The 19,644-nt window shown below is 32.8% G+C and overlaps 4 protein-coding genes and 1 long non-coding RNA gene across 6 annotated transcripts; 1 reads left to right on the top strand and 4 right to left on the bottom strand.

Annotated features, from left to right (window-relative positions):
• Positions 1 to 208: 208 nt before the first annotated feature.
• Positions 209 to 1,221, bottom strand: LOC8275885 (embryo-specific protein ATS3A). The gene is made up of 3 exons (XM_002524447.4): positions 1,086 to 1,221; positions 877 to 990; positions 209 to 681 (listed from the first exon to the last, which is right to left on the bottom strand). The coding sequence occupies exons 1-3, from the start codon at positions 1,206 to 1,208 to the stop codon at positions 415 to 417; spliced, it is 504 nt and encodes a 167-aa protein (XP_002524493.2). The 5' UTR covers positions 1,209 to 1,221; the 3' UTR covers positions 209 to 414.
• On the top strand, positions 824 to 1,401 carry LOC125369473. Its single transcript, XR_007215171.1, has 2 exons — positions 824 to 963; positions 1,059 to 1,401. It is a non-coding gene; the product is annotated as an uncharacterized LOC125369473 (long non-coding RNA).
• A 1,254-nt stretch (positions 1,402 to 2,655) lies between these two features.
• LOC8275886 (heme oxygenase 1, chloroplastic) lies at positions 2,656 to 5,176 on the bottom strand. The gene is made up of 4 exons (XM_002524448.4): positions 4,442 to 5,176; positions 3,513 to 3,736; positions 2,983 to 3,090; positions 2,656 to 2,899 (listed from the first exon to the last, which is right to left on the bottom strand). Exons 1-4 carry the CDS (start codon positions 4,881 to 4,883, stop codon positions 2,807 to 2,809), a joined length of 867 nt encoding a protein of 288 aa, XP_002524494.2. The 5' UTR covers positions 4,884 to 5,176; the 3' UTR covers positions 2,656 to 2,806.
• Positions 5,177 to 7,118: 1,942 nt separating this feature from the next.
• LOC8275888 (12-oxophytodienoate reductase 3) lies at positions 7,119 to 9,279 on the bottom strand. The gene is made up of 5 exons (XM_015722545.3): positions 9,131 to 9,279; positions 8,881 to 9,021; positions 8,409 to 8,539; positions 7,994 to 8,176; positions 7,119 to 7,873 (listed from the first exon to the last, which is right to left on the bottom strand). Exons 1-5 carry the CDS (start codon positions 9,202 to 9,204, stop codon positions 7,245 to 7,247), a joined length of 1,158 nt encoding a protein of 385 aa, XP_015578031.3. The 5' UTR covers positions 9,205 to 9,279; the 3' UTR covers positions 7,119 to 7,244.
• Positions 9,280 to 12,860: 3,581 nt separating this feature from the next.
• LOC8275889 (peroxidase 25) lies at positions 12,861 to 14,552 on the bottom strand. 2 transcript variants are annotated; one of them, XM_002524451.4, is made up of 4 exons: positions 14,307 to 14,552; positions 13,964 to 14,143; positions 13,682 to 13,844; positions 12,861 to 13,465 (listed from the first exon to the last, which is right to left on the bottom strand). In XM_002524451.4, exons 1-4 carry the CDS (start codon positions 14,505 to 14,507, stop codon positions 13,044 to 13,046), a joined length of 966 nt encoding a protein of 321 aa, XP_002524497.2. In that variant the 5' UTR covers positions 14,508 to 14,552; the 3' UTR covers positions 12,861 to 13,043. The 2 variants fall into 2 exon arrangements, with proteins under 2 accessions (XP_002524497.2, XP_025014091.2); XM_025158323.2 differs by having other exon boundaries at positions 13,964 to 14,156; positions 14,307 to 14,468.
• Positions 14,553 to 19,644: the final 5,092 nt, after the last annotated feature.

Below are 19,644 nucleotides of genomic sequence, written 5' to 3'. Positions count from 1 at the left end.
AGAAAGAAGGAAAAGAAGAAGTCGTTTTTCAATAGCCTACAAAGTCAAATTTATAGACTTTTTATTGAACGAAGGCGCCCTTTTGCAGTAGATCCCTTATTGAATAAAGACACTTTTTCACAATAAATACAAAGGCATATTTTCATAATAGACACCTTATTGAACAAAGGCACTATTGTACAATAGAAAAGAAAGCATAGAAACCTTGTTAAACAAAGACATCTTTTTATAAAAGTCATCTTATTTAGCAAAAATACTTTTTAAACACTTCAATCTTATTCTATTCCATATGGGACATACATCACATAATTACTTATATCTAACAGCAAACGTAATACGATTACTGCAATGTTAATGTCTTTCAAGAAAATCAAACTTCAACAGTTACAACCATTATTATATTTTGGTCATCTACTACATACTTCTAGATGAGGACGCATGCCTACACAGATTAAAGCCATACCACACTCCATTTGGAAGGAATGTATTATATTTGAAGTTAATAGTCTTGGTATTTGGACCGTAGATCTTCACACTCTCAGGCTTCCAACCGTCCGATCCTCGCCTAAGCAGGTACAGATAACAGATACCATATGTGCAGGGTCCACTTATCTGAAATGTATCAGATGAACACCTGTCAAAAGTCCCTGACGATGGATCGTCGAGCCTCTTCAAGTAGACCTAAGAACAAGGTCAAAAAAGGAACCAATTCACTACCCTTTAACAACAATTCAATTTTCTTGGATGGGCTGTTCTTACATTTTCATGTTAATATCCTTTTCTCGATTCCCAAGGAAGCCAAGTCAGTGGAAGGAAAACAATTCTTTAAGGGCTACAAGAAGGCAGACAGAGAACTATTATGGTTTTGGTACTAACCTCGTTCCCATAGGAATCACCGAATGCAAGACTTATTTTGTCTCTGGTGTAAGATGAAGAGGAGCAGCTAGTCTTGACTACAACTGTGTAAGAACAGCTTCTTGCATTTGCAGCCTGATTATGATTATGGTACATGCCAAAATGAATGAAAAACAAATATTAATTAGTTTCTTGTCGAACAGTGATCAAGACCTCGTCAGAAAACATACCTGAATAGATTTAGGCTGGAAGGAGTTGAGAAGATGAGGTTGTGGAGGCGAGACAGATGTAGCAGGTGGAGAAATTATGGAGAAGAAGACAAAGATGAGCAGGAAAGAGAGTAGTTTGACCATTTCTTTTTCCTGTTTTTTGGTGCTGCTATGATTTGTCACAGTTTCACTCAGGTGAGGAGAGTAGGTTTATCTCATCAACCAGTATTCGTTTCATAATATTAATACACACACATACACGCAGCGCTGGTTTTGGTTGTATCATCACTGATAACTACTTTAATTAATTTTGTATGCCTCAGCAAAATTATTAATACCTTCGTGAGTATTCATTTACGGACTAACAATTCAATGATCATCTGAAAAAATATAAAAAGAATTAAATGCTAATTTTATGTAAATGCCATAAAAATAATAATTTAAGATGACACGTGAAAATAATATTCTATATATATGTATGAAATCTTCTTGTAGAGTTAGCTTTACTAAATGCATTAATTGATTGGTTCAAAAGTAAATTGCCATTTTATATTTTATTAACTAAAATAATAAATACCAGAAAAATAATTAAATAATTTTCTCTCTCTCATATTATTTTCATTTATTGCATTTAATTTCTTGAAAATAATATCTGTCTTTATATAATCTCCGATCACAATAAGCATCTCCCTAAAATTCCCATTTAAATTAAATGGCTACATTATCTAAAAATACAAAAAAAAAAAAAAAGAAAAAAAAAAATCATTGTCACTACTATATCTGTTTTGTATTGCAACAATGGAGCTAACAGGAATGAATTGCTGCCACACCATCTCCTTCATCTTTTCAAAAAAGAAGGCCAACATCTCATCTGGTGCCTGAGCTTCTCCAGAAAAAAGGACAGAAAACAAAACAAAAACAAAAAGAGAAGTAAAAAAAGTAGCAGCAGCCTCTTTTAATTGGTGGATTTCGAGTTTCTTGCGAATTAAAGGTAATCAATTAGTTTTTCTTAATAAAAAGATTATTATAATATCATTGTTAACTAAAATAATCAATGTCCATCTTGAATTGGTGTTGTAGTGTAGATAAAGGAAAAGAATGACAAGAAAGAAGAGAAAATGATATTATATATAAAATCAGGAAAGGGAAATGTATATGGTGTTGTCACATCTTTTTAAAGGAGAAGGTTCATAGCCAGTACAATGGTGCATTTTAGATGCTACCAACCCAAAAACGTGTTTATGTTTCTTATCCTGCATGTGCTCCACCTAAACCCAAACACCCAATGTTCACTATTTTAAATTGAAGCCAGCCATACATTTCAGAGTTAACTCCTAGCACCACCCTGCTCAAGCAAAACATATACTAATGAAGGCTTAGCAAAGGTCGTCATTCGAGCTCCAATATCCTGGAACCATTAATGGGTTCACCTGTATGGTTGCAATCCTTTGCATGAGCGAATCGTTTACCCCACACAGAATCAATCCAATCAAGAATATGAATGCCAGCCTGCTCCAACCCTACAGCTTAGGCGCAAATAAGCCACGACTGCTATCCTAAATGCATTCATATGTAAAATGAAGTTGTAGTGTACTAATGTACAAGTGCAGTGCTTTCATTTCCATTGAGAAATTGTGTTCGAATATAAATCAAAGCATTTTTTCGATATAGCCATAAATATATATATATATATGCTTGCGCACCATTACAGAAATAACAAGGAGATAGAACAATTATCCACATCATGACAATATTAGTCGGAGGATCTCCCCTGAATACTTGAATGACTTTTCAGTTTCTTCCAAACAGTGGTTCTTCTCCTCTCTGGTCCAGCCCTGAGTAATCAGATAAACAAACTCATCTATCAGTTAACATAATGTAAAACAGCAGAACTACGCAAGAGTAAAAAGAAAATTACCTCAGCAACTTTATTCAACTTATCCCTCACATTCTGCAACAGTTGAGAAAGGTCACCATCCCATTTATAAAACTCTAAGTCCATGCTGTTAAGTATTTTCTCTGCCACCTAACATAATGAGAAAGATGAAATGTCAGTAGAATCCCTCGAACACTAAAATATCCTTCACATTACCCTAACAGGCAAACCACTAAATTTTCTGTTGTTGGAAAAGCATGACCTTTTGTGTTAACCAACTGCTATATGACTAGAAACTATGTGATCCTCAATCTTGAGGAGACCTCACAATTGCATTGACAAGAACCCCTTAAATGCATTTATATATTTTAAGTTTAGTGGACTTTGATATTAGGTAAAGCTGTGGTTAATTTAAATTAAAAATAATGCTTTGATTTCTTTTAATAACAGATTCATAAGTCAAGAAAACGAGTATTGGTCACTGAACTACAGCCTGATTCTGAGTCTTGCACCTCCAATTACGATATAAGAAAGTATTTTTGAAGCCATCCTTTAAATAGATATTGGTTTACCTTCTTTCCAATCATTCTGCCACCAGCAGTGTGGGCAAAATATATATTGTAGAAGTGGCAAATAAATGCTTGAGGATCCTTCTCTGACAATTCCTTCAGATACTGCGAGTAATTGACGCCAGGAGAAGATGGTTCCGGAATGGCATAGCCCTGTTCCTTGAACCACTCCAAATCTTTTGCCAGCGCTTCAGATCTTTCAAGTCCAGTGTTTTTGAACTCAGCATCTAGGTATAAGAATGAAATCGTCATGAGGGAAAGTAGATGCAAACTGCCAACTGCAGTCCATCAATGTAAGCACTAACACGGACAAATAACAAGACCAGGTGATGCAAAAGAACCTGTAAAAATGATATCTAAGGTCTTTTCATCCATGATTTAGTCAGTAGAGCATAATACCTACAGAACTGAAACGGCTACTTTCAAAGAGTTAAAAGCTAAAACCAAAACATTCAACCACCAGCAAAAACTATTGCAAACCATCCATGTGAAGTTGCAAAAAAATGTGCAAGTGTTTTTCTGTGGTCATAGACATTGAAATTTGAACCACCCAACGAACCAAAACAAAATAATGAAGCTCAGTGAGAATCTATGCTTGAACATATCAGAACTAAAGCTTATTCTTAAGCAATATCATATAAGCAGCTAAACAACACAACAGACAACTTTGCTATTAAAATTTCAAACAGTCACAGACCAAAATTAAGAGTCGTAGTCTAATAGCAGAAACAAACAATTGTAAACTTTCAAGTTCTATCAACAGAATCCATGCACCAAGTAAGCCAATCACAATAATCAAACCATTGAAAAAAAAATCATTCAATCACAACAAATCATTAACACAATCAGTAATGTTCAAATTAACAAAAGGGTACCAAACGAATTATCAAAAAGATAAGGCATTTAAACCAAAAGAAGCTGACTGTACTCACAAAAAGGAAAAGCAGCCTCATCAACAATTCCTTCAAGGGTATCATAAACCAACTTGCTATCAACCAAAAACCTTAAATACCCATCGACAGAAGGCTCCCATTTAGGAACAGCCTTCTCTTCAGGCTTCTCAACTTCCTTCTCTCCTTCTCTAGCCTGCTCTCTTGTATGCAATTTCATAGCCACAAATCTCATCTCCTCCACAAACCCTTTTGCCTCTCCTGGGTACCTCTTCTTCGGTTTCTCTGCTGTGGTTGCAGAAACAACAGTAGAAGTAGCTCTCAAAGGTGGCATATTGGCAATTTTAGGAACTGGAAATTGAAAAGAAACACTTCTGGGCACAAAACTTGATTGGAAATTAGTAGAGGGAGATAAAGAAACTTGAAGATGAGGTTTCCTAAGTAAAGATTGGGAATTTGAGATTGGATTAAGAGAACCCATCATGTCAAAACAGACAAAGATTAATGCCTTAAGAAAAAAAAAAAAGAGTATAGAATTCGATAAAGAAAGAGTATACGGAACCTCTAAAATTAGTGCAAATTCAATATCGTGAAAGCTTGGAGTGGAGGTTCAAGTACTCTTGAAGACAAAGCGATAGAATTAAAAAAGAAAAGAAAAGAAGTATCGAAATTATGGGAAATAATTTAATAGAGTTATGGGTACGGGGTTTCCTGTGTTTTCGTTTTCTAGACAAGTGGTTCTTTTTATAGTAAGGTAATGTTGTAATTGTTTATTTTTTTTCTTTCTATCTTTATAGTGTTTTCTTTCTTTACAGAGTTGGATGGTGGGTGATGAATCCAAGACAAACGGTGTCGTTTCCGGGTTTCATACGGATACTGACGGCTGAGCATGTGGTGGTGGTGGAGAGACCGTGCCGTGGAGAATTGTGGATGTGGAAATAAAGACAACATGTAGTAGTATATCATTATAATTTCCTATAATAATGTGTTAAATTACTTCCATGAATGCTTCAGAATTCAGAGGATATTCTAGATCTTTTCTTTTTTTCTAAATTTATGGAATCTCCAAGGCAAAGGTGACAAACGTTGGTCTCCCCACTTTTTAAGAGTGACACTTTCTAATTCAAGGTCCCTAGGGTATATATTCCCAAAAAAAAAAAGGCTTCTTAAAGAGTATAAATTTTGTTACTTTTGGAACAGCAATAGAAAGAAAAATATCTCAAAAAGAATATCCATATACCAAATTAAGAACATTCTCATATTAATTAGAATTAAAATTTTAAATTCAAATACTCTTATTAATCAATATTGATGGTCACAAAACAGAAGATTAAGTAAATTAACGATTTTATTAAATTATTTCATTAACTAACTACCTAGTTATATATTTAGATCAGTGTGCATTGCTTATTTTTTTAATAAGTTTGATTTGTAGAAAAAGAATAATTATATTATTGTTTTCCATACACATAATTGACTTTTAATCTAAATTTTTTTAATAATATACGTCTTGATAGTTTCATATGATATCTAATTCATTCTATTCTGATGAATAAATTAAAAATTTAAAATAAATTAGTAAATTAAAAATTTATTAATATATCGAAAGTACAAATATTTATACTTTTTTCTAAATACAAATATTTATATTTGTACCTAATGAATAATAACTGAAAGAGGAAAACAAACAAGAAATCTCCTAAAACTGAATCCTGAACATGTGGGTATCCTGTAAGACTTTATTTTATTTTGGTACGAATACCCGATATTAAACTTTAGCATTAAGTCTAGGGGCTTAAGGATTTTTTAAGGAGTCTTGACCTTATCAACTTGTAAAAATAATAAAATATTCTTTTCAAGAGTTTTTATTTTAATTATATATTTAATATTTAAATTTTAAAATTTTAATTAAATTAAAAAATATTCTTATTATATCATTCACGCGCTTCATTTTTTATCATATAATTGATGTTTGGAGCTGAAGAAAAACTAATTTTAGGCCAAGTTTTGGTTTAGTTTATCCAACCTATTGCTAGGCATAGAAATAGAATACCTACTTTGACTAATATTCCATATTTGTAATTCTTATATAATTTTAAATTAATTCTTATTACCTAATTTGACTAGTATTCCATATTTGTAATTCTTATATAATTTTAAATTAATTCTTATTTTTCTATTCTATGATTGATTATATTTTATATATTGCTCACATTTTATAGATAAATTAAATATAAATTATTCACAATTTTCTATTATTAAATCTAGATTCATCAAATAAACATTATCGTCAAATGCCCCATTCATTTTATATTAGATTTTCTTTCTTAATACCAAATGAGATATTGTGTCTTCATCCCCTAAAATTAAAATTATTTCATAAATTCTTTTATCAAAATGAAAAAACATTTAAAATGGCATTTTTAAGAAATAAACCTTGCTATTCACCTGTCAACATGAGAATGATATTCCTAATATGAATAAGTATTATCACCTTATAAATAAAATATTATGTAATTATTAAAATCAATTTTTAAATTATAATTTTCTTATGTTCATAAGAATCATGTAACATCCAGGAAAACGCCTAGCATTGTATATAAAAAAAAAAAAAAAAAAAAAATCCGAAACCTCTAAATTAAAGAAAACAAGAGAAAATTAAAAAATATAGTGAAAGCTTGGAATGGAGAGGCTCAAGTACTCTAGAAAAACCATAGAATTAAAAAGAAAGAGAAAAAAGTATAATTGAAATTATGGGAATTAATTAATAGAGTTGTGGGTTTGGTCGTTTCAAATGCGTGCAGCTACAAAGTATATATATGTAATCAATCCCGATAGCTTTCATTCAAGGGTGTGAAAAGGGCTCCTCCTTCCCATCTGTTAACTGGCTCAGAAAAGGGTAATCTGTGTACCCAATAACGGGATCACTTGTGTAGAAAGTCTCCCTATCATATTTATTTAGAGGTGCATTAAGCTTAAATCTCAAGACTAAATCAGGGTTCGACAGAAACAATCTACCGTAAGATACTAAGTCCGCATCACCATCACCAACAGCTTGCATTCCTAGTTCTCTGGTAAATCCTCCAGTGCACATGAAAGTTCCATGAAAAGCCCTTCTCCAAGTTCTCAAGAATTGGACCTGCTCATTTTCGCTGCCGTATTCTGTTTGGAGTTGGAGAAAAGCTAGTTTTGAGCCAAGTTGTGATTGTAGTTTGTTAAGCCTGTCAATTATTCCCAGGCCTAATTTGAGTGGATCAGAATCTATAGCATCATTGTGAAAAGTTGATGGTGACATTTTGAAACCAACTCTGTCTATTCCGATTGCTGAAACTACTGCTTGAACAACCTGCATCATGAATCTGCAACGGTTTTCAATTGAACCACCATACTCATCCATTCGATCATTAATCCCATCCTTCAAGAATTGATCGATAATGTAACCAAAAGCCCCGTGGATCTCCACTCCATCAAAACCTGCATGTTGATGTAGTTTTAGCCCTGCTGCCAACTCAAGCACCAGTGCTAAGTATAAACGCATTGGTGTCAATTAAGCATATATTAACGGATAAAAGGAATTTATAAATACTTCTGAACCTGCTCTGATAGCATTCACGGCTGCCTGACGATAATGTTCCACCACCGTAGGTATCTCAGAGATTTCCAAGGGTCGTGGCTTGGAGTATGTAGTGCTGGTCCCATCTGGCATCAGAATTTGGTACTCGTCTGAGATGACCTTACCCGTTGATGATATTGGTGCAGCTCCATCAGGTTGATAATCTACGTAACCACAGTGTAATACACAGGAACCAGAGAAATTGTCAAATGAGGAACAATGATTTGATAGAAATTGGTGGGTAATGGATTTAGAACGATCCATAAAATTTTGCCCATATCTGTTTCATCCATATCATGAATTTCGCCTGAATCCATAAATTATTTCAAATTCCTCATCGTTCCTTCAAAACAAAAACTATCAGTGCGTTTTTGTTTAATTTTTGTGGTACTTTACCATAATGAGATGCACGTCCAACATGCCACAATTGGCAGAAGATGAAACTTCCCTTGGCGTGAACTGCGTCAACTATTTTCTTCCATGCCTCCACTTGCTCATCTAAGTAAATTCCAGGCACGTTAGGAAACCTGCAAGTTCCACAATTAAAATTTAAGAACAAACAGATTAAAAATCCCCCATAATATTAGTACAAATTGTCAAAATAAACAGAGCACAGGATCTACGAAATGTAACAACTCCAGAACTTAGTATTTCCTCCTAATCACACAGGAAAATCCTAGACAAAAACAGGAAAAATAATTTCTAGAATTTACATCTTTTGGGTTAATTGGGCTCCGGTTAGAATTCAAACTTGAGACTTAAGAGTTTCAGAGACAATAACAGTATCACAAAACCAGAACTGACTAATTCCAATTCTTAAGATGTCAGCAAACATGCACAAAAATCAGGATAAGGAAATTGATTATACCCAATAGCAGTAGGGGAGATAAGAGTGCCTTCAGTGATAATAAGTCCACCAGCAGTCGACCTCTGAATGTAATACTCAACCATTGCAGCTGTGGGTATTCCATTCAACGCTCTGCATCTTGTCAATGGGGCAAGAACCATCCTGTTAACACCCATCACCACCACAAATAAACCAAGGGTTTAATGTTGCAAAAATTTGAAAATAGCAAGAAAGGAAATCAAGAGTAGAGCTGAGAGATGGATAAACTGGCCTGTGAGACAGGTTAAACTTGCCCGTATTGTAAGGAGAAAATAGTGAGGTCTCATTTTCTTTTGTTTCAGCCATAATCGGACTTTTTTTTTCTCCAAAAGATAAAGCTTCATTTAGAGACCAACATCATTACATAACCAAAATATCTTCTAGCCAAGCAACTTCTGCTAGATAATTAACGCAAAATAAGTCACCTAATTGCTATCCCTAAAAGCAAAAAAGAAAAATCAACGGAATTAAAAGGGACAAAGGTTCAACTTATGATCAAATGTCAAACACATTCGATTTAAATTTTATCTTAAGTCCAATGGTCAAATACATATTTTCATCAAATAGTTTTCTGAATTTGTGTCCAATGGTTAAATACATCTAAATTTTTTCAAAAAAAACTTAGGTTTTAATTAAATTAAAATTAAAATTAATATTTATTTTATTAATTTACTAATACAATATCCAATGACAAGCTATACAAAAGCATATTTAGAAAATTTTAAATTTTGAATTTAATTAACCCAAAAATGACAACTATTAAATGAGTCAAATTTTAATTTTTTAATAAATGGCCCATAATTTAGCATTTTTGGGTCAATTAAATTTACATTTTAAATTTTACTAAATATATTTTTGTATAGTGCTCACTATATATTATATCAGTAAATTAATAAAATAAATATTATTTTTAATTTTTATAATTTAACTAAAACCTAAAAATCTAATATTATTTTATTTTAAAAAAGTTAGATATATTTGACTCTTGAACGCAAGTTCAATGGGCTATTTGATAAAAAATTTTAAATTAGATATATTTGACCCTTAAATATAAGTTCAGGAGGCTATTTACTAAAAGAGTTTAAATTAGATGTATTTTACTCTTGAAGATAATTCATGAGGTAAATTGATTCTTTATCCGAATAGACTTTGATAGTATTAGATATTAAACTTGAATTAGGTCAAATTTTTAACCCATATACCCAATTGAAAAAAAAAAAGATTGATTATATTATGGCAAATTACAAATCATAGAATTGATAACCATTTGAAATTTAAAAACTTTATTGTGGAGCTATCATACAATTATTATCTCGTCTAATAATTTTTATACATAAATTTTATTTTTTTGATTAATATGTAGATGTTTATTATATTTAACTTGAGTTAAATATACATTACCAGTCCAAATGGTTAATTGGTGAGGGCTCAATTAAAGATTCAAAGTATATATTTTATTTATGATTTATCAATCCAAAAATATAATACATCGATATCACATTTAATTTATTTATTTATTTATTTGAATATTATTATTTTTATTAAATTTCTTAGTAATAATTTAATTTAAATTTATTATGTATTATATTTCTATGTATTTAATTAGTTTGCTGAGCTGTCAAGAGTTAGTTAAATTAGTCAAAATTTATTACATGTACTTTACACGCTTTCTCTTACACCTCTCTCTATATATAATGGGAGTTTGTTTTTTATTGGCTAATTAATGAAATTAGTAACTTTTCACTAAAGTTGCTATAGTATCAGAGCTTTCTCTATTTTCTCTCTTTGCTTTTCCGTTATTTCTCTTGTTTGCCAAACAACATTGTTCTCGATTGTTTTTCATTCTTTTCTCAAAGAAATCAATTTTTTTTTATTTTGCTTGTTCAGATCATCGTCTAGAAACTGTTTGTTTTTTATTTATAAGACAATAATACATGGACACTTATTGCTCTCCTTCTTGATAAACAATCAATTGGTTGTAAGTGAGTATATAAAATTAAGTACAATTCTGATGGCATAATTGAACGGTGTAAGTTAAGATTTATTGCCGGAGGCTACACACAAAAAGAAGGGATTGATTAACTAGAAACATTTTCACCAGTAGCTAAGATGACAACAATTAATACGCGACTTGCTCTTACTTCTGCGAATAATTGGGTCTTGCACCAACTTGATATTAATAATGCATTTTTGCATTGTTAGCAGAGGTCTATATGGTTCTTCCTCCAGGTTTTCACTCACAAGAGTCCAATTAGGTTTGCAAGTTAGTCAAGTCTCTGTATGGCTTGAAACAAGCAAATAGATAATGGCACCACAAACTTTCTTCAACATTAATTGTAAAGGACTTCGTTCAGGCTAACTCAGACTCGTCATTGTTCATTAAACGACAGGATGATCATTTCATTCTACTTTTAATTTATGTGGATGATGTCATAGTGATCAGTAATTCTATGCCAACAAATGAAAAGCTTAAAGACCATCTACATGCTACTTTTAAAATCAAGGACTTAGGTCCTTTGAAGTTTTTATTGGGACTTGAGGTAGCAAGGTCAAAAGCTGGAATTAATCTTTGTCAACGCAAGTATGCTTTAGACATACTTACTAATACAGGTTTCCTCAATTCGAAACCATCAGCAACTCCAATGTCTAGTACAAACAAACTATCAGCTGCTGGTAGTCCTCTACTTCAGGATGTTTCTGCATATCGAAGGTTGATTGGAAGGCTATTATAACTACAACTCGACTAAATCTGTCTTATGTCATCCAACAACTTCATAATTTCTTGATAAGTCAATTGAGTTGCATTTATCTGCTGCTTATAGAGTATTGAGATACATCAGAGGGACTCCAGGCTAAGGCTTATTTTTCTTGTTGATTCTAGTGTACGACTTAAAGCTTTTACTGACTCAGATTGGACCACTTGCCTAGATACACACAAATCTATCACACTGGTTTTTGCACTTTTATGGGTTCTTCACTCATCTCTTGGAAGTCCAAGAAGCAGCAGACTGTCTCTAGATCCTCTTTCGAGGCTGAGTACAGAGCTCTTGCTTCTGCGGTGTGTGAGCTTCAATGGCTGCAATACTTACTTGATGACTTTCGTGTTCAACATGCTTCGCCTGCTCTTAAATACAGTGATAGGTAATCCGCGATCCAAATAGCCCAGTGTTTCAGGAACGTACAAAGCACAGAGATTGATTGTCACATTGTTCGTCAACACTTGCAAGCCAGACATGTTCATTTGTTGCCCGTTACATCTGCTAATCAATTGGCAGATTGTTTCATTAAGCCACTACCAAGTCCTCAGTTTCAGACTTCTATTATCAAACTGGGCATAGCTTGAGGGAGGCTATTATGCATTGTAATTTTGTATATTTAATTAGATTGCTGAGCTGTCAATAGTTAGTTAGATTAGTCAAAGTTTGTTACATATATTTTACACGCTTTCTCTTACACCTCCCTATATATAATGGAATTTGTTGTTGATTGGCTAATTAATGAAATTAGTAAGTTGTTAAAGTTGATGCCGTATAATTAATTTTTATAGTTTATAATAAATTATTATTATTATTATTATCTTAAATTAATTTTAATATTTATAAGTATGGTATTTAAAATTAAAAAAATTTATTAAAAATTTAAATTTAAATTTCTATTTGAAAATAACTTTATAAATATTTTTAATAATAAATATAATTGAGCTAAAAAAATAATTATAATATTTTTAATTATTATAAATATTTTATATCATTAAATATAATATATATTAAAAACAGTAAGCAGAAATAAAATTTTAATAAATAATTTAATTTATTAGTCACCAGCTGAATCAAACAGGCTCAAAGTAAATCACATATAAAATCAATCAAATAGTAAAAATATTTACTTTTGAGAGTAAAAGATTTTAAATTTGAGTGGTATATATATATATATCTTAAAAGACTTATGAAGTGAAAAACATCTACAGAAAATTGTAAATTCATTAAATCATAATTTTTTGTCTTTTGGACTTTCCTACTAATTACTTTGGTAATGTTACAACGTAGGTTGTACAATTGTTTCATCACTAATCATTAAACAGCACTTTTTCTATGCATGTCGCACTTCTTTCTATTTTCTCTTACAATTACACTGAGATTATTTCATCAATTGAACTTGGAGCAAACCTTTCTAATCTCTCCATCAGTCCCAGTCTTGACTTCAATGATACTCATTTTAATCATAGCTTTTGAAAAATCAAAATTAAACCTAAACCCGAGCAATCCTCTAATATTTCCAGCATACTTTTGGACAACATCACGAGTAGCAGCATCATCCCAAAGTCTCTGGTCAGATTCTAAAACTCCATTTCCATCTCTTACATTCTTAAAAAAGCTTGCATCAAATTTACTTTGGCTGTCTTTGTCTAATGCAACCCTTTTCGACCCATCACCATCTTTTGGACAGAGGGCTCGAAGTTGAGCCAGGAATGATTGATTTATTGTTGGGTCTGCGTTGCCTGTTGTTGTGAAATTGTACAGTCGGTATCTGAAGAATAAGCAGTCTGTTTGACCTATGGTATGTGCCCCTGCAACGTAAATCATTTAATTAAATATAACTTAAACAAAAAAACTTAAAAGAAATCAGTGCATAAACTTTTCATATATAGTGGGTTCATGGTTACTTTCATAAATTTAAATTATGGTGCATCGACTTTACTAATGCATTAAGGTTTGATTAACATACGTAATTGTATATGTAAGGTAACATAAAATGGAAGAAGAGAAACATGATATATAGGTACCAACTAAGGTTACGATATCCTCGTCGTCAAGACCTTTCGCTGCAAATTTTTGCTTCTGAGCGGCGATAGAGTCGAAAGGAGAAGGTAAATTGGAGGCTTGAGATGATGAAGAGATTCTGCTGTCTCTTCCGCCGGTTGGGACCGACCAACTTGGACCATCACTCTGAAATAAATGTGGTAATTAATTATAACAAAGCATCTCCAATATGAGAAAATCATGTTTTTATTTTAATTTGTACAATTATTATTGATCAAAAGGAGATTAATTATTTAATTAGTTACCAAGTCTACAGCATCACGAGCAGCTAATGCTAGAATATCGGCACATGAAACTACCCCAGGGCATGATGCCTCTAATTGTGATTTGGCATCATCAATTACTTCAAATCCTCTTAATCCTAGATTTGGCAATGCATTTCTCTCCGCAGAAGACCCTGTGATCAACACCGATCCATCACAACCCTGTGAAACAATACTATAAATAATGATTAAAAGCTTGTCAGATTATACAAAGTTGACATGTTATATTATGTAAATAATGAATATCTTAAAAAAAAAAAAGATTCCAGCTGATATTTGTCAAAAATTGTGAAGCTGAAAGAAAGCAGAAGAAAAAAAAGGAAACCTGAACAAAGCAGTCATGGAAATGAAGCCTTAACAATCCAGCAGCAATGGTTGGATCCTTTTGGAAGTGGGACTGAACAGTTGACCTAACTATGGATTCAGCCTGTGGGCACGAAGAAGAATAAAACCCATTTCTCAATTGGCTTTGCACAGACAAAGCCATCGCCAAAATCACAAGAGAAACCAACCAGAAAGTTTCCATTGGGACAAACCCACAAACAATACAATGGAAAGTGGATATATATATATATATATATATATATATATATATATATATATAGCTCCTGGCATTAGCATGCACTACTTTGTATTTATAGCTAAGAATTTTTTCATAATCCACTTTCTTTGCTGGTCCATTTTCCTTCGTCTCCTTTTCAGTGGAGACGCGTGGGACCATATTGAAATAGTTAGTGGCTCATTCCATCTTTTGATTCTTTTCCTTTTTTTATTGGAGAGTGGAAGTGGACTTCCCCGTGTATTGTGATTTGATGGAATGATGTATAATTGGAGGAGTAGACATCTCTTTTTCTTTTTAATTCTTTAGCTTTATATTCCTCAAGTAAACGCGTTTTCCTTTTCCTCTTTTGCATGTCATTTTTACGTAATTTTTTCACCTTTTGATCCCCTTCTTTAGAATTGTTTCTTCTTGCATTCACATCAACTTTAATAATTAATGCTTAATTATCATCATTGATTTTAATCTACATCTATCTGCATGGATTAGCTTTAATCGCTTGCATGCACACATAATCACGCATGCAGCATAATTACAAAGCAATCCAAAGAGTTGCTCCATAACAAGTGAAGTTTTGTTTAGTTCTTTTTTTTTTCCCCCTTTTTTCTTTACCAAACCTCATCAAGTAAGTTCAGGCAAATGCATGCATGCATATATATGAATACTTCGAAATAACTTTTTGTTTTTCACTAAATTGCTATTGTTGATATTCTTGTTGACTTTTCTTTGTGGTTTTTGTGTAATTTTATGAATTTTATTTATTTATTTATCCAGATTGTGAATTTCGTTATTAATCTCCTGATATAGATAAGTATTTCTCAAATTTTTATTTTTTTTTAAATAATACTTACATGATGTTATGTAAATAAAATTATATCAGCCATGTAGTTTTAAAATATAAACAAACCTTTCGTTTAGAACTTTTTCTTTGGAAAATAGTTAATGTAATAATCTATTAAATAGTCTTGTAATAACTAATGAAATATTAAGATATAAAAATGTAAATAGATAAAATTAAATATTCTTGTTATCCGTGAAAGCCTTAATAGGTGGTAGACTATCTAACAAAAACAATCATTTTCTTATATTCGCTGTAAAAGTGAAAACTCACCTGCCGTAATATTTGAACTCAAAATTTCTACTTTTTAAAATAAAGACTTTTGACACTTAAATAAAGGTGAAAAAAATAAGTATATTAAAATCTCTTTATAGTTCTACATTTGAAACCAAATAAAATTTATGATCATAAAAAGATTAACTTAATAAAGATTTGAGTACTAAATTTTTTTTTTCAGAATTAATATATAATTTTGTTTGTGAGATAATAAGTTAAAAATAGAATATGTTAATATCCAGTCATATTATATAAATAAAATTGAGAGACAAAACAATATTACAGTAAGATAAAACATATCATAATATATATATTTTTTAAAAATTATATATATATTATAAAAGAATATTTTTTAAAATAAAATTTTAAGAAATTATAATTTATTACAATAAAAAATTTATTTTTATTTAAAACGTGTTCAAATTGAGGCCGAATTTTTTTATTAGTATGATATTATTCTTATATAGAGTTTCCTATTGTTATATTTGCTATTTTTTCTCAAAGCTATAACGCTATTGTTACTACGGACCAAGCGTAGAGAGATTAATTATGTTTTCGGTGATTCGTTAAGAGATTAAATTGGTGAAAGAGAAGAAAATTTTGAATTTGATGTTTGGATTTTATTTTACCTGAATTATATAAACAGTTTCAATTATATTAGTGGAACTGCACCCACCCACCACCTCAGAAATTGCTGGCCAAGCGTTTTTCACTAGTGATTGTCTCCTTTTTTTCTTTTTCTTTTTCTCTTTGATATTATATTTAAGAAAGCAAGATATTATAATTAATAATTAACTACATATTTAGCATCAACGATGATCATATTCACCTAATAATGGCAAATGCAGACGATATTACATATCCTTTTTCTTACTTGATACAGCCGCGATAGCTTTGCCAATGTGGCGAATGGAAAGAATCAGGGATTGCATATCTCCTTTAGCAACTGCAGTTTTGGCTTTCAGAGAAGCCTCGACTATTGGCTGCAATCTGCTGCTCCCCTCATCCAGCTGTGGAAACAGATTCCTTTGCTGTGTTTAACTGTGTGCAAGGTATTCCTTGTCCACCTTGGGAGATTAATTGGCGCCATTGCTGATGAAGCTAAAAATAATTCTTAACAGACCTAGAAACATTCAGTTCTGGGTTTGTCTTGGGGGTGCAAGAACTAAATTCTTCTATAACTGATCATTCAAAAACATATTTCCAATTGCATCAAGCTTGGGGATGATACTGGTATAATTGATCGAGAAAGAATTGTGAAGGCTATGGTTGACTGTTATAAATCCTTAATTGTGACTCTGTACTGAATAAAGAACATTTCGGTGCTTCTATCATGAAGGAAGGGAAGGTGTTGAGTGAAGAAGAGATTGACAGGATTCAAATTCCTATACTGATTAAGAAATAAAGGATGCTATATTCAGCACCCGAGATGATAAAGCCCTTGACCCTGATGGGTATAGAAGCATCTTTTTCAAGAAATATTAGGACCTGATGGAAAGGATGTGCGCAGAGTTGTGTTGCATTAATTATTTTTTTCATCCACAAAATGCAGAATTCTGGTGGCTTTACTGATTTCAGACCTGTTGCACGTTATAATGTGATTACAAATGCCATAGTCAGGTCTTGATCGATGCTTAGACTCTGTTATCCAAGTTAATCAGTCTGCCTTTATTCTTAGCGGGGAAATTGGAAAAATGTGTTATTAGTTCCATAGAAAGGCAAGAGGGGAGAGTTTGAGAAATAACATCATCTTTTCTGCTGTTTTTTTTTTTTTTTTAACTGCAATAATTTGGAGAGCTGTGAAGCAGAAGGTTCTTAGTAAATAGGGCGTTTGTAGTTAGTGAGGATGGCAAGTAAATTTTCTCAATCCTAAGATTTATCTTGTCAGAATGGCAAGTAAATGGTAATTAGGTGTTGGTTTATTGATTCTGTTGATTAGGCTGGTATTGCATCTAGTTTTGTTGTTAAATTGTCTTCTCTATGCCCTCCCACCACCCATTCTCAATGCGGCTTACTCACTATTCTAGAGCCCTGCTCGAGTGAGTTTTTAGCCCTATTGATCCTGTTGTATCCAACAAGCAACATCTTCTTGCTGGTCGGAACCATGCTGAGCAACCTGTACCACACTCTGGAGGACAAAAAGAAAGATAACAAGAACGTAAATTGACAAAAGAAATGAAAGATAATTTAAAAGATACAATCAACTTGATAAAATGAAATGGTTGAATAATTGAAAAATGAAATTATTCAGGAATACAAAATTGAATGCTAAGATTGGCGCAAGACGATTCCACATATCGAGGTCAGAATAGGATCGGGTGTTTTCACGTCTTACCGTAGTGCCCGGCTTATGACTACGAATCCTTCCCTTAGTGCTTGTTGATAGTTGAATTCTCCCAGTAGTAGATCAGCTATTTTTACAAGTTGTCCATCATTATATTGTTCTTCTGATTTTATAAAAATAAGGGCTTGAGCCTTTGATGAGCAAGAAACCAGTGTTGTAATTCCACGATTTCGCACGAACCCCCCCTGCTGAAGGGAAAAGCAGGATGAGGAATGTAGCGCAGCTTGGTAGCGCCCTTGTTTTGGGTAAAAATTGTCACGGGTTTAAACCCTGTCATCCCTACCTATTACTTCTTCAAATCTGCTGAATCGCTCATGTTATGATCTTCTTTCTCAACTTTAATTAAATAAATAACTTTGTAATTATGGCATAACTTAGCCATTGAAACTATTGCTTCAGATCGCGGGAATCTCACATCCACTCCGACTCTTATTCACCAAGGAAGATTGAAGATTTAGCAGTCGCTCTCAATCCCAGTCGAAGTTTTGCCGCATCTATCACCTCTCATTGATAACCTGTTAAAATGAAGTAATCTGTGATGAATTGATTTGTATTGTTGTAGTATTCTGAGGTTACAGTTTTTGTGATTTTAGTATATATATACATGAGATTACAACGGTTGCCTATTCTATACATTTATTGCCTTGAAGCTATGACCAACGTTCCTTTCTGTTTCAAGGAAAGCTTGAAGTGACCTTTCCCTGTTGCTGGAGAGGTTGCTCCCTTTCCTGGGGGCCAGTGATGTGTGACCCTACACAGGCTTTTCTGCCTGTGTAGTGTCTAAGGCTCTATTTTGTTCTATCTTTCAACACTCCCCCTCAAGTTGGGTTCGCAAAGATTGATGGAACCCATCTTACTGAGAATGGTTTGGTGACTGATTCTATCAAGAGCTTTCGTAAGTATGTCTGCTAGTTGATCATGGCTTCTGACAAAGGGTGTCCCAATTTCACCTGATTGAACCTTCTCTCTGATGAAGTGACAATCTACCTCAATGTGTTTGGTACGTTCATGGAATACTGGATTGGATGCAATGTGTCGAGCTACCTGGTTGTCACAGTACATTTTTATAGATTCATTGCATTCGATTTTCAGATCCTGGAGAACTTGCTTGATCCAAGTAAGTTCGCAAGCTGTAGAGGCCATGGCCTGATACTCAGCTTCTGCACTTGACCTTGCCATAACACTCTGTTTCTTACTTTTCCAGGTTACCAAGTTTCCTCCTACAAAAGTGCAAAAACCTGTAGTTGATTTTCTATCATAGCTCCCTGCCCAGTCTGCATCCGAAAAACCAACTATGCTGTTAGTGTTATTTTTCTTCATCCAGATTCCTTGTCCTGGGGTGCCCTTGAGGTATCTAAGAATCCTGTCAATGGCTTCCAAGTGGCTGGTGCGAGGAGCATGCATGAATTGGCTAACCATGCTTACTGCGTAAGCGATGTCAGACCTTGTTACCATTAAGTAGATCAGCTTCCCTAATAGGCGCTGGTATTGGCCTATATCCAAGACAGGATCACCATCTTCCAAGTTAAGTTTGACATTGGTCTCCATTGGAGTATTGGCTTGTTTAACTTCTAGTTTCCCAGTTTCCTTTAGAAGACCGAGAATGTATTTCCTTTGAGATAAGAACAACCCTTTATCTTATTTTG

This window comes from Ricinus communis, chromosome 3 (assembly GCF_019578655.1).
Source record: "Ricinus communis isolate WT05 ecotype wild-type chromosome 3, ASM1957865v1, whole genome shotgun sequence".
NCBI classification, from domain to species: domain Eukaryota; kingdom Viridiplantae; phylum Streptophyta; class Magnoliopsida; order Malpighiales; family Euphorbiaceae; genus Ricinus; species Ricinus communis.
The sequence above is the reverse complement of the archived record's forward strand: the minus strand, read 5'-3'. Positions and strand labels throughout refer to the sequence as shown.

Excerpts from the sequence above, each read along its gene's own strand:
- LOC8275885 (XM_002524447.4), bottom strand. The coding sequence starts at position 1,208 with ATGGTCAAACTACTCTCTTTCCTGCTCATCTTTGTCTTCTTCTCCATA. Across the intron at positions 991-1,085 it reads TCCAGCCTAAATCTATTCAG|GCTGCAAATGCAAGAAGCTG; the intron begins GTATGTTTTCTG and ends AATCATAATCAG. Across the intron at positions 682-876 it reads GTGATTCCTATGGGAACGAG|GTCTACTTGAAGAGGCTCGA; the intron begins GTTAGTACCAAA and ends CCTTGTTCTTAG.
- LOC8275886 (XM_002524448.4), bottom strand. The coding sequence starts at position 4,883 with ATGATGGGTTCTCTTAATCCAATCTCAAATTCCCAATCTTTACTTAGG. Across the intron at positions 3,737-4,441 it reads TGAGGCTGCTTTTCCTTTTT|ATGCTGAGTTCAAAAACACT; the intron begins GTGAGTACAGTC and ends TCTTATACCTAG. Across the intron at positions 2,900-2,982 it reads AGTTGAATAAAGTTGCTGAG|GGCTGGACCAGAGAGGAGAA; the intron begins GTAATTTTCTTT and ends CTGATTACTCAG.
- LOC8275888 (XM_015722545.3), bottom strand. The coding sequence starts at position 9,204 with ATGGCTGAAACAAAAGAAAATGAGACCTCACTATTTTCTCCTTACAAT. Across the intron at positions 9,022-9,130 it reads AAGTTTAACCTGTCTCACAG|GATGGTTCTTGCCCCATTGA; the intron begins GCCAGTTTATCC and ends GGGTGTTAACAG. Across the intron at positions 7,874-7,993 it reads CGTGAATGCTATCAGAGCAG|GTTTTGATGGAGTGGAGATC; the intron begins GTTCAGAAGTAT and ends ATCAACATGCAG.
- LOC8275889 (XM_002524451.4), bottom strand. The coding sequence starts at position 14,507 with ATGGAAACTTTCTGGTTGGTTTCTCTTGTGATTTTGGCGATGGCTTTG. Across the intron at positions 14,144-14,306 it reads TCCATGACTGCTTTGTTCAG|GGTTGTGATGGATCGGTGTT; the intron begins GTTTCCTTTTTT and ends ATTGTTTCACAG. Across the intron at positions 13,845-13,963 it reads CTCGTGATGCTGTAGACTTG|AGTGATGGTCCAAGTTGGTC; the intron begins GTAACTAATTAA and ends CATTTATTTCAG.